At 39.8% G+C, this 16,134-nt stretch overlaps 2 protein-coding genes across 2 annotated transcripts in view; one reads left to right on the forward strand and one right to left on the reverse strand.

Moving 5' to 3' along the window:
- The window catches only part of LOC124795675 (HEAT repeat-containing protein 6), a 71,407-nt gene extending 62,861 nt beyond the window's left edge, over positions 1-8,546 (reverse strand). The window contains exons 1-2 of the mRNA XM_047259750.1: positions 8,324-8,546; positions 539-784 (exon numbers count right to left, since the gene is read on the reverse strand). Coding sequence (XP_047115706.1) covers positions 539-784; positions 8,324-8,497 — 420 coding nt within the window. The 5' untranslated portion in view covers positions 8,498-8,546. The remainder of the gene's footprint in view (positions 1-538; positions 785-8,323) is intronic.
- A 2,639-nt stretch (positions 8,547-11,185) lies between these two features.
- The window catches only part of LOC124784259 (G protein-coupled receptor kinase 1), a 1,113,962-nt gene continuing 1,109,013 nt past the window's right edge, over positions 11,186-16,134 (forward strand). The window contains exon 1 of the mRNA XM_047254087.1: positions 11,186-11,547. Within this exon, the coding sequence (XP_047110043.1) occupies positions 11,435-11,547 (113 nt within the window). The 5' untranslated portion in view covers positions 11,186-11,434. The remainder of the gene's footprint in view (positions 11,548-16,134) is intronic.

A 16,134-nucleotide genomic window follows, 5' to 3' on the forward strand; every position in this document is an offset into this window, starting at 1 on the left:
TGTACACTTTAGAAGTACAGAGTACAAACATAATTAAATTAAACTTGTTATAAGCATAAGCAGCAAATATTATGTGAAAAACTGCATATCAAGTGCAAAACATATTTGCAATAGCATTGCAGTGCAATGGCATTATATAGACAATACAGAAGTAAGTATGAAACACACATACTCAGCCAACAACACATACGAATCATTGAAGTATGACATCCCACAATATAAAAATTCTCTCATGCAGTTTTTATTTATTTGCTTAACAGTCAATAGTATTCAAAGATCCACTATGTCAAATTACGACAAAATTACAACGGAAAGGCACTTTACAATTGTTCTGTGTGAATTAAGCTTTAGTTACTAGGATACTTTACATCCTTATGTTAGACAATCATTAACTCAATCTTGCCATGCTTACACAGCACAACACGAGGAACCAGTGGTCTAGTAACTTAATTTTTTACAAGCTGTGTGGGACCAAGCACTGAAAATATTTTGAATTAATAACAGCCATCCACATGATTAGGAATAAAAGTTACCATACCTTTACTAGGTTTCCATTCCCATACAGTAGTACTTCCAAGGCACCCAGTATATCCAAAATTGCAATATCTGAACAGTACTTGACTGCCTCTAAACACCAGTTTATTGCTAATAACAATGTTTTTCCTTCAACTTTTACTTTCTGTTTCAAAATAAGGTTGCTAAACAACTGGCATCCTTTAGCAACCAAAAAGGTGTCATTTGACGGAACAATGCAACAGCACTGATTTACAATTAAAACAGCTTTCTGGAACCAAAATTAACTTTTTTTAATATATTGACAATCCAAAAACATTTTTTCAGTGGAGACTTAACTGAATTGCAATATCTGAACAGTACTTGACTGCCTCTAAACACCAGTTTATTGCTAATAACAATGTTTTTCCTTCAACTTTTACTTTCTGTTTCAAAATAAGGTTGCTAAACAACTGGCATCCTTTAGCAACCAAAAAGGTGTCATTTGACGGAACAATGCAACAGCACTGATTTACAATTAAAACAGCTTTCTGGAACCAAAATTAACTTTTTTTAATATATTGACAATCCAAAAACATTTTTTCAGTGGAGACTTAACTGAAGAAGTACTAAGAAAAAATATTGTTAAACAATTTCACAGTCGCAGTTCTTCAAAATACATGCAAAAAAAACAACATACCACAGCTGCAACATGTTTGTCCAATAACAACCATCAATCTTGATTTAATTTTAAATAACAAAAAGAAACACATTTAATGAAAAATTAACACTCTAAAAATACAATAAACAAATAAATAAATAAATAAACTGAACAAACGGGTCAACTAGACCTAACAATACTGGATATCGGCTTCATCCCACAATATCATGATGATGTGGTTGTATATCATCATACGTATGCAAATAAAAATAGAGCAGAAAATTGACAACACTTCTTTTGCATCTGTGTTAGTTTCTAAAGTGTAGACAAACTTGACCTAACAATACTGGATATCGACTTCATCCCACAATATCATGATGATGTGGTTGTATATCATCATACGTATGCAAATAAAAATAGAGCAGAAAATTGACAACACTTCTTTTGCATCTGTGTTAGTTTCTAAAGTGTAGACAAACTTATCTGTGGTGACAAACTTATCTGTGATGTACACTGAAGTCTATGAAGTCTCAGATGTGACGACATACTGATTTGTAGAGTAGCCTAAAGCCTGCGTTAGGTCGAAAGGTGTCTGTGAATTGTTGGAGAGGTATCAAATGGTCAAAATGGCTCTAAGCACTATGGGACTTAACATCTGAGGTCATCAGTCCCCTAGACTTAGAGCTACTTAAACCGAACTAAGCTAAGAACATCACACACATCTACACCCGAGGCAGGATTCAAACCTGCAACCGTAGCAGCAGCGTGGTTCCAGACTTAAGCACCTGGAACCGCTCAGCCACAATGACCGGCTGGAGAGGTATCAAATGCTTCAGTTGTTCCAAATGAATGCTTTCTACAAGAGTGATCCCATTCCTCAGCAAGAGCAGTGCGTAAGTCTGGAACTCATGCCCAGAAACGTACTATTTTCCCAATAGATGCAAAATACTACAGCACATGTTCAAATATTCTGCATTTTCGACATCACTGACTAGGGTGTTACATACATTATTCGCCAATCATCTGATGTTCCATACCCACTACTGATTTCTTCACATGCCATTCAGTTGAATTTGTGATCTGCCCAGAGAGGTTTGTACTGCTGTTGTGCTTGTGGTCTTTCTTCATACTGTACTACTGGACAGTAGTAATCATTAGTGCAGAGTGCAAGTTGTATTGGTATATTTCATTTTTAGTGTGTTGCTGTTGACCACAGTCAGCTACACATTTGCAGATGCCCGAACATGAAGTTACTGTATGGAAAAGCTCAGTGCAATGGGAGTGCTGACTGTCAGTTATATGTGGAGTATTTTCCACACCACCAGACACCTTCGCACTCCCTCTTTGCTACGGTGAACTTGAAAGCCTTGGAGACATGTACATTCACCAGTGCTAGCACAGACTGTGGTGCTCCATGGCAGTGCTGCACACCCTAGTTTGAAGAGGGTGTATCCATGCAGTGGAAGAGGAAGTGACAGCAAGTACCAGAAATGTATCAGTTATGGTGAATGTGGATTACCAAACTGTCTGCCTTGTTCTACATGAGCAGCAGCTACACCCATACCACCCCGAGAATGTACAGACAATGCAGTCACAAGATATTGCATCACGGGCCCACTTCTGGAAGTGGTTCTTGCACTGTCATGTGAATGAGTTCGGCTGCTCACAGCGGACCTGTTCATGGATGAAACCAGATTCACCAAGGAATGTATTCTCAATTCCCACAATAGTGATATGTGGACTGATGAAAACCAACATGCTGCACACTCCATGGGTTTCAGGAATGATAATCTGAACATTTGGGCAAGGTTCCTGGATAAACATGTGATGGGGCAACGCCTTCTAACACTACATCTCATGGGTACCATAAAATTTCTGTTCCTTGACGGCTTACTACATGGGCAATTGGAAGATGTGCCACTGCATGTACGTCAAAACATGCAGTTTTAGCATGATAACACACCATCTCAGTTTTCATATGCGGGCAGAGATCATCCAAAACAAAGAGTTGGGCAACAGTGGATAGACTGTGGTGGCCCAATTACTTGGCCTGCATGTTCTCCCAACTTGAACCTACTAGGCTACTACCTGTGGGGTCACATGAACTCCTTCATTTACAAGATCCCTGTGCCAACCAAGTAAGAACTACTGGTAGAAGTTATGGCTGCAGCAGATGATGGAGGACCGAGCATGTACCAGAACATGATATTGAGGTACTATAAGGTAGTGATGTCAGTAGTTGGCACATCGAGTTTCTTTTTAAGTGGGCCCAGATGACAAGCAGCAGGAGTAAGAGAGGAATGTATGTTGTGTCATTTTGGATGTAGTGGGAAAATGGCTGATTTCCAAACATGAGTTCCTATGCTAAACTTAACCGTCTTAGTTGCTACAACAAGTTCTCATAGTCTGTAAAGGAAATTTAGTTACACTTTGTATTTACCAGGTGTAGAAGTATGAAACCAGAATTTCCCTATAGGTGGTGCTAGCCATCAGTGCAGGGCCTCTGAGACCATGTCCGCAGCACCCTCTGCTTCATGTAACGGCTGCTGACAAATGTCAACACACAGTAACCCAAGTTCTATAGATTGGTATCTGTTTCAGACCCTTAAGCATGTCGAGTTTTGCACCTTCGGACTACAACTTGCAGACAGCATTGGTTTTCTGTTATAATTTGAAGAAAACTGCTGCAGAATCACATCAAATGCTTGTCGAAGCTTTCAGGAAACATGCTCTTGGGAAAACACACGGTTTTGAGTGGTTCAAAAAATTCAGATGTGTTGATTTCAATGTGAGAAATGACAAGCACAGGAAATCACCAAAAAAAGTAAGTTTGAAGACAATAGAAAAGGTACAGAAAGTGGGAAAATGGGTTCGGCATGAACTGAATGAAAGACAGCAAGCAAATTTAAAGACCACTTGTGAAACGCCGCTCACAACATACAGAATAAAGTCATTTCTCCATCGAATAGTGGCAGGTGATGAAAAATGGATATATTTTGAGACTCCTAAGTGTTGTAAATCATGGGTGAATCCAGGCAAATCATCGACATCCACAGCAAGACCAAATCACTTTGGAAAGAAGACATTGCTCTGTGTTTAGTGCGATCAGAAGGGTGTCTATTATGAGCTGCTAAAACCTGATGAAACTGTTAATACTGAACACTGCTGACAGCAAATTATTGATTTAAGTCGAGAATTACTTGAAAAATGAGCAGAATCTGGAAGAATGCGACGCAAAGTCATACATATTGCTCCATGATAACGCCCCATCATACACAGCAAAACAGGTCAGGGAAACAATCGAGTTGTTCAGTTGGAAAATACTAAGGTATGTGGCTTATTCTCCAGACTTGGCTCCATCAGATTATCATCTATTTGCATCACTGGGAAACACTCTAGCTTAGCAACATTTCAGTTCATATGAAAATGTACGAAAATGACTTGCTGACTGGTTTGCTTCAAAGGAAGTACTATTTTTTTGGCTTGGCATTCACAGACTGCCGGAGAGGTGGGAGAAAAGTAGAAATAGCAATGGAGATTATTTTGAATAAAATATTGTTTATCAGTTTCAAACAACAGACGTGTAATTATTGCAACTAAATTTCAGTTTCATACTTCTACACCTGGTACAGCATAGTTAGGTAACACATTTAGTATCATGTGATGTTCTGATAAAACAGTCTAACTACAGAATTAACACTGGCAAAGACAGAACACTGTAAAAATGTAATGCTAACAGAGGATTTTGCATATACTAGCCACCATACAACAAGCATCTACATCCACAGCAATCACCTTGTCTGCCACGTGGAGGATCCAGATGTAACTCCCAGTATTGACAGGGATTTTCGCTACATGGGAGAACTTAAAAAGTGGCATGTACTCAGCCTTTTCAGACAACACATAGGAAAATCAGCCGTAGCTCTGTTGAATACACATTAAAAATTGTTTTACATAATTTAGGGAAACCACAAACTTTACCACAGTAGCATTTCCTCAAAGTTTTACCAAAAGTCTCTCACTGGACAATTTTCCCAAATGAAAGAAGCAACTGCTTGATTATCATGAGGGTAACTGATAATAGCTTCATCAATGAACTTTAGAGACACTCACCAAAACTGAAAATGTTAGGCAGTTCTTTGTAAAGCATTTCTTCCCTTTTTCCACTACAAAACTGATTATTTTCCCAAATGTAATAAGAATCAAATACCTTCAAACTCAGATTGTGTGTATACTAACCAAAACAGTTCCAGACATCAGCATGCAACCTAAATAATATCTTCTTGTTCACCATCGCTGACTGGACATATCAAAATGAGATGTCATGGAACATAGTACCCACACATTCATTTACACTTTCTCACGTACACAAATGTTCCATGTGTGTGATAGTCATGCAGAGGGCACGAGTACATTTTCCAGTAACTGCCAATAATATACACTGATCAGCCAAAACATTGTGACCACATACCTAATAGCCAGTATGTCCAACTTTGGCACAGATAACAGCAGCAACAGATTGTGGCATGGAAGCAATGAGACCTTGGTAGATTGCTGGAGGGGGCTGGCACCACATCTGCACATACCACTCATCTAATTCCCGTAAATTCCAGGGAGGGAGGGGAGGAGGGGATGATGAGCTCTGACGACACATTCAATCACATCCCAGACGTGTTCGAGCACATTCAGATCTGGTGAGCTGGGGCACCAGTACATTATCTTATTTAGAACTACCACTGCCATCAGGAAACATGATTGCAATGAAGTCGTGTAGGTAGTCTGCAACCAGTGTATGATATTCCTTTACCATCACGGTGCCTTGCACAAGATCCAATTGACTGACAGATGCCCATGTGAAAGTTCTGCAGAGCATAATGGAGCCGTCAAGAGCTTGTCTCTGTCCCACAGAACAGGTTTCAAGGAGCTGTTCTCCTAGAAGACAACAGATTCGTTCCCTCCCATGAAGAAGAAAGTATTGGGCTTTATCAGACCACACAATGCTCTGCCAGTGCTGATGGTCACATGCCCATTTCTGTCGTAGTTGCCAACGTCTAGGTGTTAACATTGGTACTTGCCTGGGTTATCAGCTGTTCTGTGCACTGTGTGATCACACACACTTGTACTCCACTCAGCATTAAAGTCTGATGTTAGTTCTGCCACAGTTCACCACCTGTCCTGTTTTACCAGTCTGCCCAGGCAATGACATCTGACACCTGTAAGAAAGAGTGCCCACCCAATCCCGCAACACCTGAATGTGGTTTCACCTTGGTTTCATCATGTGCTGAAGACACTTACCACAGTACCCCTCGAACACTCGACGAGTCATGCTGTTCCAAAATGCTCATGCCAAGCCTCCAGGCCATCACTATCTGCTCTCTGTCAAAAACACATAGATCATGTGCCTTCCCCATTCTACACAGTGACAGCACACTCACTGATACCACATGCATTGTGTGTGCGACTGACTAGCAGTCATTCCTCCCCAGGTGATGCTGCTATCACCTGGACAGGTTTATATTGCTACCTGGCCAGTGACCATTACATTCTGGCTGATCAGTGTACATACCGCTCAGTGTTGGTCTACATAGCCAAACGTTCAGGGCTCAATTCTCCAAAAAAAATTTTTGTCGCTTACAGTTTCTTCCACCTCTGGCAATGACATCTACATGTGAAAAAAGCATAGTAGTATTGTGGTTCAAAATCCATGTTAAACTGTAGGTCCTTCAATAACTAGCAAGGTAATTTAGTTCATGGATTGAAGGAAGGTAAAGGTATACCAGTTTTAACAGGGCCATCCATGCCTAAAAAAGCACTGCCATGTTCAGATACCTTTCAGACTGAGCACTGCCTAAGTTTAATCATTCACTTGTAACCGAATGGCCATGTACACAAAACTGTTCAATTAACTCAAAAAACCCAACATGTAATACACTCAACAAGATTCAAGTATGTTCAAAATCTAAACAATATCCATAATTAACAACAAATAAAAACAGAGACCACAATAGTGAAGTTATAAAAAAGTTATTCTCAATGGACAAAGTTGCTGGGAATTTTTGTTGGCAACCATCTTGCCAAGATTGTGGGCCTATTAAATTCAGACTTGGTTATTGGCTCTTTACACACAGTACCAGCTTCCCATTTTGCTCTAAAAAGTGAAGTTCCTCTCAACACTTCAGGCCTTATGTTACCGCACAGTATCTTAACCTTAACAGCAGTTCAGTTTAAGTGTTATGAAGAACATTTAAACAAAATAAAATAACAGTCACATACAGAATATAAGATTTTATGTCAATTTATAATTTTTGTAAAACGAAAGAAACAATTTTTTAAAAAATATCCTTTTACACCTCCACTGACCAAGTTAATTTTATGTTATATGGATCATTTGGGGAAAAAATGTAATTACGTGCACTGAGTCGTTTTATATATTCACATAAATGTTTTGTAAAGGTGCAAAGAGAGTATGTAATAATCACACTCATTTCCAATTAATAAATGTAATAGAAGGAAGAATTCAACACGTTGTTGACACAGAGATAATCAGAAACAAATCACAAACTCAGGTGGCATTCCTGTCATTAAAAATTATTCTTACACACAAGACTGAGCAGACTGTTAATGTGAATTTCTCTGCAAGAATTGTTTTCTTCAGCATTTTATCTACATGAAAGCAATTACTTTAATAATGCATCTGAAGTGCTATACTGCCTTTACTACATTAGATAACATCATTCAGCATATTGTTCTGCTACCAGCTTATAAACTACGGCTATTCACGCAATTCACCCTCAGACTTAGCTAATAAGCATTTCCGACCAACTGTGATATATTTTGTTAGGCCTACTTCAAAGAGAGAAATTTGTTGCGAAATTGCACAGTGTGAAAGTTCTTTCTCTAGTTTTTTGATATTGCATTAACTAACTACATGTTTACACAATTTTACGATAAAGCCATACATTTCTGTACACCACTATCATCACGTCGCGGAACGAAACTAACATCCAATATAGGCAGATTCAGTTGACCCCGTTTTGCAGCCACAACCAAGATTTCAGAGGGAGGGGGGTTAAATACGCAACCTTAACCGAATTTATTTACAGTGATTAATACGTATAATTTTTTTAACAACATAACAAACAATAAAACACTCAACCATTTACATCTTACCTCCGCATTTTGTATAATGTCAGACTTAAAATCCAATGAATTAAATTCATCAAGTAAAGAATTGATATATTGCCGATCTCCTCGGCTCCTTCCATGAAACAATGTCGTTAACTTATCACATAAGCTATTGAATTTCACTGCTTCTTGAGTGTCACACTCACCACACAATTCCATTACGACACAATAGTGAAGTGTATACGCTTACGCGCAGCCCAAACTAACACTGGGCGCGGTGGCTTATGGGAACAGCACCCACCAAGTGTTTTGTTTTCTGGACCTCTGTGGTGACAACATATACACAACAAAGTAACAAACAGAAACACACCACATCATCTGAATTTTCGATGTGCATATACCTATGGTATTATCTGTATGCTGCAGAAATCAAACAACCTGAAAATGTTATCTGTATGATCATGATGTTCATGTTTCTTCAATGTTTTAAATTAGTCACGTATGGCATTGTTATTCACCTAGAAATTATAAATAACAAAATAGTAAATTATGAACTCTTAGGACGTTTGCCATAAACACATTATACTATCCATTATTTTGCTGATGATAATCCCTCGTGTGATTCCGAACAGCTCGGATAATACCATGGTAACTTATACATAACACGTATTCTGGCCTGCGACCCATACGTTGAATAAGAGGGGCAGAAACTGTTCCTACAAGAACAAATCCCACTCTTCATTACATCATATTTACCATATATATATACTGCCACAAGTTGAAGGAGTCCGATGTTATCGTGCATCATTTTTCAATTTTTCGTTGTTTCTGCAGAATCACTTACAGAATCTCAGGTCATCGTTCTGATTTATGTCCATTATATAGTCGTGTGAGACATGTCCCAATCTAAATAAGCGTATGAACTGGTACCTGTACTATAACGGGAAAAATGATACAGATTGATTTAAATGGCCATATACAGCCACATTTACATTCCGAAGTAAGGATAAGCATCCATAACAAAACTAATAGACTACAGAGAGTAATAATATCTTACAACATAACTATAGAGCCACTCGTAAATGAAACTTACCATCAGCAGTTATGTGATAATCCTATAAGGAGCAGTCAAATGAAAACGAGATAGATGCAAAAGTAAGTAAACTGTTTATTTTTTCGAAAGTAATCGCCATAATTGTTAATACATTTACCCCACTGTGAGACTAACCGGTCAGTGCCTTCAAAGAAAAATGTTTGCAGTTGTCTACGGAATCGAGATTGTATCCAGATGTGCACCCCTTCTTCCGAAGCAAATCGAGTCACGAATGTCTTTCTTCGGGTCTCCAAAAATATGAAAATCACCGGTAGAGAGATCGGTACTTTACGGTGGATGTGTAAGGGCTTCCAAGCGAACTTCTACAGCGCAGCATACTCAAAACAAATTTGGAACGCAATTGCGTGAAAAATTTCATTTCATTTCATTTATTCATTCATAGCTTATTTAGTATTAACAAATGTTCATCTCTATGTGTACAAATGATGCATTTTTCACGAAAACTGAATGTTTGTAATTTTAAAAAGTGTCATTTACAATACGTGCAGTTATTTTCATATATTCTTCTACGTCCATTCATATAAAAGGAATAACTTGTTTTAGGTATCACAGAGGCACAAAGATTGGATTAGAAAACAAGGGCTATAACATTTTATTAATTTTTTTCTCTCTGAGTCACAGTACCTAAATACAAAAGAAGCCCAAAGTTCCAGCGGTATTGAAAGTACTAGACCCTAAATTTCTTAATTCATTATCTTGAAAATTGTAAAATACTCACTTCAGTGTGACTGAGACATTTATGATGTTTTATGTTGCTTGTGACGCAGACCCAAGAACTAAAATGAAATTTATTTTAGGAGTAATTATTACCCTATATTAAAACATTCTCTTAACAAACATAGTATATGTATCATTTTGAAAGAAGTGACATTGGGTTGGTACCAGAAGCAGCAATATAAAGTGCTTGTTCTATATTAATAAAATAGCCAATGCTTTGAAATGGTAGTCGCCGGACAAATGCGTAAAAGTATGCTTCTCACTTCTCTGATGCGTGTGCATACTATTTATATGCAGGATTAAATGAATCGCGTTTTGTATATAATGTCAGTCAATTGCCTAATCCTTATAGTTCGTCTTCACATGCATTGATCCTCTTGTGTTTCACCATACCATCAACTACATGAACTTTTTTGTCGGATACATTGAAACGAAAGCACAGACATAGGTATTTCAGGTACCTCTGATCAACAGAAGAATGAATATCAATGTTCGCGATATATTTTGCTGCTTAACTGCGCCCCACGTCGAAACATTGAAAGATAGTCAAAAGGATCCTGCAATATAATATCCACTTTCGTATTGAATTATGAACGTGCAGCGACCACTGCTCGTTATACATAGGTGCCTTTACCGAAATCTTTAGTAATAACTTCTATTTTCTTGTTTTCTGTCTGTTTATAACATATGTTCTGAACTAGAATTGTGTCTTCTGCTAAAATCGCCCACTGCCATAGCAGACTACTAGTTCACTGTATGACGTCATTGTTAGGAACCGTAGACGTATTAGTGACTTGTTTGTGTGCAACGCTTAGCGAACAGTCATTCAGGCACGCGAACTTATTCATACAAAATGTGCTAGTTTTATGGTAAGATTTAAATTCACTCTATATGAAAGAAGGCCACGCTTTTCTCCTAGGGACTTTTGAAATCAAGAAATTTATGTTGGTACCGCGTGTTTGGCCGCGCCCCCTTGTCAGCTGTTGACGTCTGCCGCTCCTCTGACATCTGTAGGTGCCACTGTGAACTACTTCAGAAATCAACCAATCAGGACCAAAGGGAGGAAAGTGGTCGACCTAACCGGTCAGTGAGCAATCTGTTGTGGAAGTGAGAAGGTCTTGTTTGACATCAAAATGTTACGGTACTGTGTATCACTTTTCAAATGAATGAGGCGACGAACTTCGGGAACACACGGTGATCTAAAAAGGAAACGCGCGGACGTAGCTAGTTTTACTGATGATTTTTCAGGTGTTAGATTGACAATATGCTGTAGGAAGTGTCCGTGTGTGCAGTGAAATAGGTGGTGAAAAGAAAAAGCACGCAAAATGGCGGATCTGGAGGCAGTGCTCGCGGACGTGAGCTATTTGATGGCTATGGAAAAGAGCAAATGCACGCCAGCAGCCCGAGCCAGTAAGAAAATAATCCTTCCCGACCCAAGGTACGTGAGGCAGGCAGCAATCACCCTTCTAACTTTAACGACAATGCCTGGAATGACGGTGCGCTTATGTGTTTTTATATGTGTGTCAGTTTATTCTATACAATTACGACTGTAATTTATTAGCAGAAAAGTCACTTACGTTCTGAAGTTTAAACTTCAAAACTAGTTTAAATGTATTGCAAGTTCATACTCTTTGTCGGGAACTGACATCAGAGTCGCGCATGGTTTGTGTACATGTTACATAGCATGAATGTAATCCACATGACATGTATCTCTCTAGCTCTGTGTCAAGAGGCAGGTCCTTAGTTGTGGGAGAACCACAGGCTGATTTTGTTCTAAGCCCTGTGAAAGACACGAGCATTTTACAGTCAGTACTTCGCCGGGAAGCGCGAAACAAAATTGTGTTATGGACGAAGGACGAAGACATTACACGAAAAGTATTCACTGACAGTTTTACTAAAGTGTGGCCTGTTTCTTTAGCCTTAAATGTAGTATACAGGTTTCTCTTTAATGCAACTGAATGCTCATAAAATGATGGATGGAAGCACAAGTTGCCTCCTGTTTCGAAGTACACCAAAGGAACACCAACACATCAGAATGAACGGTAAATAGTTTCCAATATCCACACGAACTATAATATCAGAAACATCTAGAGCTAATATGTGCCTCCAAAAGCCTAGTATGTTATTTTCATCATCAGTGGCTCTAGGAGAGAGAAGCAAGGTGTCTGGAAAAACCAGGTGACTTAGTGGATCCACTGAGGAAGGCAGTCCTGTATGTATCGACAAATTTGAGTTGTCGTTATTCACTAACAGCGATAAATGGCTGCAAGGAACATCTATATTTGTTTCCTGAGCCAAAAGCTACACATTTGAATAACATTTCGGGGTGGAAGAAATCTTTCACACAGACTGCATTCGATGACTTGGCCAATGTTTGTGCACTCCTGAGGCCCCAAAAATTACCATTTTGCTGATAATCCCCTTGAAATCATGCATTTTAATCCGGACAAAAAGGAGAGTAAAGGGACATGAATAGGGCGCTACGATAACGTTGCATTTATATTGGTTAGTAGATGATACCTGTCAGTTGCATGATGTCACGCTAATGAACACTTTTTTTCACCATTTCCTGTTTCTGAAATTTTTCTTTAGATTGTACGAGGAATTATAATAAGTATTCGGTTCGAAAGGCTTCCTTATTCATTGTGTACAAACATAGCTTCACTGACACAAAGTATTAGAGAAACTGCCGGTATTAACAAAATCCATAATAAACAACTTCAATCTCTTTTGAAGTTGAGTCAACACAAAGTTTGATTTGAACGTTACATTACTTTACTAGACACTGTCCAGTGGGAAATGGATATGCCCGATTTTCTCCCGTTTGTAAACTGGCTGACCAGGCGCTATTGGGTTATCCTGTCCTGTAAATATGGACAATGGTAAAAGCAGTAATTCTATTCGCACTAATTTAACTCCACCTGTCACACAGAAATACGTGAATCGGGGTGGGGAGGTCACTCAACTTTAATTGTTCAATGTCACAACATGTGAGAACTATTAGACCGACACGAATTGTCTGCTGGCTTAAAAGAAAAAAGTATGCGTCGATCGTGCTACCTTCAGAATATCAAAGATTGTCAAATTCTATTCACAGTCTCAGACGTTCCGCGTCATCTTCATCTACTTCATCTTTCCATACGTCTGTTTTAAAATTTGTGAGTAGATTGTCTGCGTACTGCAGCCTGTTGCTGGATACACCTTGTTTTCAGAATTGACCGCGGTAGTTAAACTGCATATCAGGGGTTAAAAAACTATCGTAATCAATGTTCTTTTGTTTTCCGTTTGTGATCTACTGATATAAGTACGCATAGAGGGCAAATTGGTGCACTTTAACTTGTTATTTCAAAATGAATTAAGTTATTACCTAAAAAACGATGAAAACACTAACTCTACACATTTAAAAATTACATTTAATGCTGCATTAATTAAATTCCGTTGCAGCTCACTTAGAGACTGCAGTTACATACGCGTAAATACATAATCGGTAAGAAGTCTACGTACATATTTGTTTACCAAGCGCATCCTGAGTTGTTTCACTGATTGTCACCATGTGTTGCTAGCGAGTAGATTATGATGTGTTAATACGTGTTTCTGGCATCTTAATATATGGGTCTTGATATTGAAAATAAATATATATATATATATATATATATATATATATATATATATATATAATTTCTTTATGACACTGTGGCGACGGTAATAAATTGCTTTTTTACCTCTATCTACGTCTGTGGCTATTATGCGCAACAACACTTGTAACATACACACTGCATGGATTTTTATCTTCTAAATTTGAAACGCTGGTGATAAGTGGATAGAGATACGTGACTGAGCGGGACTGTGATCTGTTTCCAAACAGTTAAAACTGCTTCAAGTGCTTCCCGCAATTCTTTAAAAATGCCACAGTTGATTACTTCACTCTCTCATCCATAATATCGCCGATGTCGACTGTACGACCCAAACCCCGTTCTTCATCCTCCTACTGATCATAAGTTAGTCAAATGTGTCTGTATAACGGGAACAGCACAGAGACAAATGTTGAATTGTGACTAGACTGCTACTGTGATTAGCTTGTCTCATGTTCTGCGTTGTTTGCGTGTAGGTGCACAGTGTGATCAAAATGACTTAAAAGTTCGTGGCGCCCTCCATCGGTAAGGCTGGAATTCAATATGGTGTTGGCCCACCCTTAGCCTTGAAGACAAATTCCTCTTTCGCAGGCATACGTTCAATCAGGTGCTGGATTCTTTCTTGGGGAATGGCAGCCCATTCTCCATGGAGTGCTGCACTGAGGAGAGGTATCGATGTCGGTCGGTGAGGCCTGGCACGAAGTCAGCGTTCCAAAACATCCCAAAGGTGCTCCATAGGATTCAGGTCAGGACTGTCAGGCCAGTCCATTACAGGGACGTTATTGTCGTGTAACCACTCCGCCACACGCCGTGCATTATGAACAGGTGGTCGATCGTTCTGAAAGATGCAATCGCCATCCCCGAATTGCTCTTCAACAGTGGGAAGCAAGAAGGTGCTTACAACATTAATGTAGGACTGTGCTGTGATTGTGCCACGCAGAACATCAAGGGGTGCAAGCGCCCTCCATGAAAAACATGACCACACCGTAACACCACCGCCTCCGAATTTTACCGTTGGCACTACACACGCTGGTAGATGACGTTCACCGGGCATTCGCCATACCCACACCCTGCCATCGGATCGCCACATTGTGTACGTGATTCGTCTACCCACACAAAGTTTTTCCACTGTTCAATCGTCCAATGTTTACGCTCATTTCACCAAGCGAGGCCTGATGTGTGGCTTATGAGCAGCCGCTCGACAATGAAATCAAAGTTTTCTCAGCTCCCACCTGTCATAGTACTCGCAGCGGATCAAGATGCAGTTTGGAATTCCGGTGTGATGGTCTGGATAGACGTCTGCCTATTACACATTACGATCCTCTTAAAGTGTCGGCAGTCTCTGTCAGAAAACAGACTAGGTCGGCCTGTACGCTTTTGTGCTGTACGTGTCCATTCACGTTTCTCCATATATGTATATCACATCGAAGGTATGTTTATGAGTGTGGAAATCACGCGTACAGAAGTATGACACAAGTGACACCCAATAAACTGACCACGTTCGAAGTCCGTGAGTTCTGCGGATCGTCCCATTCTGCTCTCTCACGATGTCTAATGACTACTGAGGTCGCTGATATGGAGTACCTGGCAGTAGGTGGCAAAACAATGCACCTAATATGAAAAATGTGTGTTTTTGGAAGTGACCGGATACTTTTGATCACATAGCGACAGTCCGAGGTTAGAACTAACGAAATACCGCAGTGGTTGCGATTCTGTGATCGCACTCAAATGGAGCAGGTTTGAAATCCCTGTCTGTCCATCCCGATATAGGTTTTCAATGAGTGAGAGATCTCGAGAGCGTGCTTACCGGGGCAACAGTCGAACACCTTCTGTGGCCAGGACAAGGGCAACACGAAGTCCTACGCCATCTAGTTAAGATATAACTTCAGAGACCTCTAAGCTAGGGCACAGCAAACGGCCTTTGCGTGTCAGAAATGTAACGGCTGCTTTCCAAATCAGCGACTACGAGCCAGAATGTGCAGCCAGTGGCACTGCATATAATAGCATCTTTACTGGGGCCCTATGTCGATTACTGAAAGCGGGAACTTTCGTTGTCGTGGTAGTCTCCACGTAGGTATAAGTCCATTGTAATGCTGTACGCAGAATCGGGACTTCTGAAAAAGTGACGCCGTGTCACTCCTGCGGCCACTGTTCTCGTTGGATTCGCTAGCTGTCAGCGCGCCTCTCTGCTGCAGTGTCAAGGCTAGCTGTAACAACGGTCGTTGTGCTGACGGTCCGCTGCGCTCCAGACAGTTGTGCTGAAATCAAGCCCATTTCTTTGCTTAAGGTACGTGCCGTTTGTTGACGAACCTAAACGGCCGAGTGAACAATGTGTGTGACCTCTCGGGTGCTAGCCGCGTGCAGCAGCTGAGATACGCATGGTGTTATGGCAC

Source organism: Schistocerca piceifrons, chromosome 1 (genome assembly GCF_021461385.2).
Source record: "Schistocerca piceifrons isolate TAMUIC-IGC-003096 chromosome 1, iqSchPice1.1, whole genome shotgun sequence".
Classification (NCBI taxonomy): Eukaryota; Metazoa; Arthropoda; class Insecta; order Orthoptera; family Acrididae; genus Schistocerca; species Schistocerca piceifrons.